The following is a 1,640-nucleotide window of genomic DNA, read 5'->3' as shown; positions in this document are numbered from 1 at the left end:
TGCCTGTCCTGTCTCAAGACTCTTCACATTTTCAGTCATATATATGAGAAACTCAAGCCCTACAAAAATCTAGTCATGAGATGTGATGGTGGAAAATTAAAAACATGGACAAAATCATAATAATGACACACTAAGCCTCCGCTCTGCAGCCCATGCTCTTAAGTGTCATGAGAGCAGATATTGAAGTTTTTCATTAACAGTGCATAACATTGCTTGTGAACATCAGAGCTCTCAAACCAGCTCCCCCCGTGTCCCCACTGCAGCCGAGCAAAGCTGGCTGCTGGGCCCCAGACGGGCAGAGGTCCTGATCCTCGCAGCACACTCAGCCAGCACATAGCAGAGAAACGAAATGCATTTCAAATGGGGCTGGGTGTGAATGAAAAATGGAGTGGCTTTGCTCAGAGGAGTATGTCCTGATTTTAAGATGTCATTTTCTTTTTGGAAGAGAGTCCCCACAGCAAGAAACAACAAATGTCCAACAGCAGCTCCATCACCCAGTTCCTCCTCCTGGCGTTCACAGACACACGGGAGCTGCAGCTCTTGCACTTCTGGTTCTTCCTGGCCATCTACCTGGCTGCCCTCCTGGGCAACGGCCTCATCATCACCACCATAGCCTGTGACCAGCACCTCCACACCCCCATGTACTTCTTCCTCCTCAACCTTGCCCTCCTTGACCTGGGCTCCATCTCCACCATTCTCCCCAAATCCATGGCCAATTCCCTGTGGGACACCAGGGCCATTTCTTATATGGAATGTGCTGCCCAAATCTTTTGCTTTGTCTTTCTCATTTTGGCAGAGTTCTATCTTCTCACCGTCATGTCCTACGACCGCTACGTTGCCATCTGCAAACCCCTGCACTACGGGACCCTCCTGGGCAGCAGAGCTTGTGTCCACCTGGCAGCAGCTGCCTGGGCCACTGGGTTTCTCAGTGCTCTGCTGCACACGGCCAATACATTTTCACTGCCACTGTGCAAGGGCAATGCCCTGGACCAGTTCTTCTGTGAAATCCCCCAGATCCTCAAGCTCTCCTGCTCTGATGCCTCCCTCAGGGAGGTTGGGCTTCTTATATTTGGTACCTCTATATTCTTTCTATGTTTTGTGTTCATCGTAGTGTCCTATGTGCAGATCTTGAGGGCCGTGCTGAGGATCCCCTCTGAGCAGGGACGGCACAAAGCCTTTTCCACGTGCCTCCCTCACCTGACCGTGGTCTCCCTGTTTGTCAGCACTGGCATGTTTGCCTACCTGAAACCCCCCTCCATCTCCTCGCCATCCTTGGACCTGGTGGTGTCTGTTCTTTACACAGTGGTGCCTCCAGCAGTGAATCCCCTCATCTACAGCATGAGGAACCAGGAGCTCAAGGATGCCCTGTGGAAACTCATATCTTACTGTTTTCTGAAGCAATAAACTTCCCATCTCCTTCTACATAAGAGTTTTAATGTAGCTAATTGCAGGACAAGCCTGTCATCTGGATTTTCTGTTATTGCTTGGTTTTTTATTGTTTTAATGTTGTCATGCCCTTTCTAATTCTCTCTCTGCTTTTCTTTTATAACCACTGGCTGTGTAAATGAGGAGCCGTGCTCTCCTTTTCTCTTAAACAAAATAAACATTCCTGTAGTAACTTGTTTGTCACTATATCCTTC

The 1,640-nt window shown here is 48.9% G+C and overlaps 1 protein-coding gene across 1 annotated transcript; it reads left to right on the top strand.

Annotated features, from left to right (window-relative positions):
• The first annotated feature begins 471 nt into the window (after positions 1-471).
• On the top strand, positions 472-1,404 carry LOC136000290 (olfactory receptor 14J1-like). The gene has a single exon (XM_065654068.1). The coding sequence runs from the start codon at positions 472-474 to the stop codon at positions 1,402-1,404; it is 933 nt and encodes a 310-aa protein (XP_065510140.1).
• Positions 1,405-1,640: the final 236 nt, after the last annotated feature.

This window comes from Caloenas nicobarica, chromosome 32, assembly GCF_036013445.1.
Source record: "Caloenas nicobarica isolate bCalNic1 chromosome 32, bCalNic1.hap1, whole genome shotgun sequence".
In the NCBI taxonomy this organism is placed as follows: domain Eukaryota; kingdom Metazoa; phylum Chordata; class Aves; order Columbiformes; family Columbidae; genus Caloenas; species Caloenas nicobarica.
Note: the sequence above shows the minus strand (reverse complement) of the source record. Positions and strands in the feature narration are given on the sequence as shown.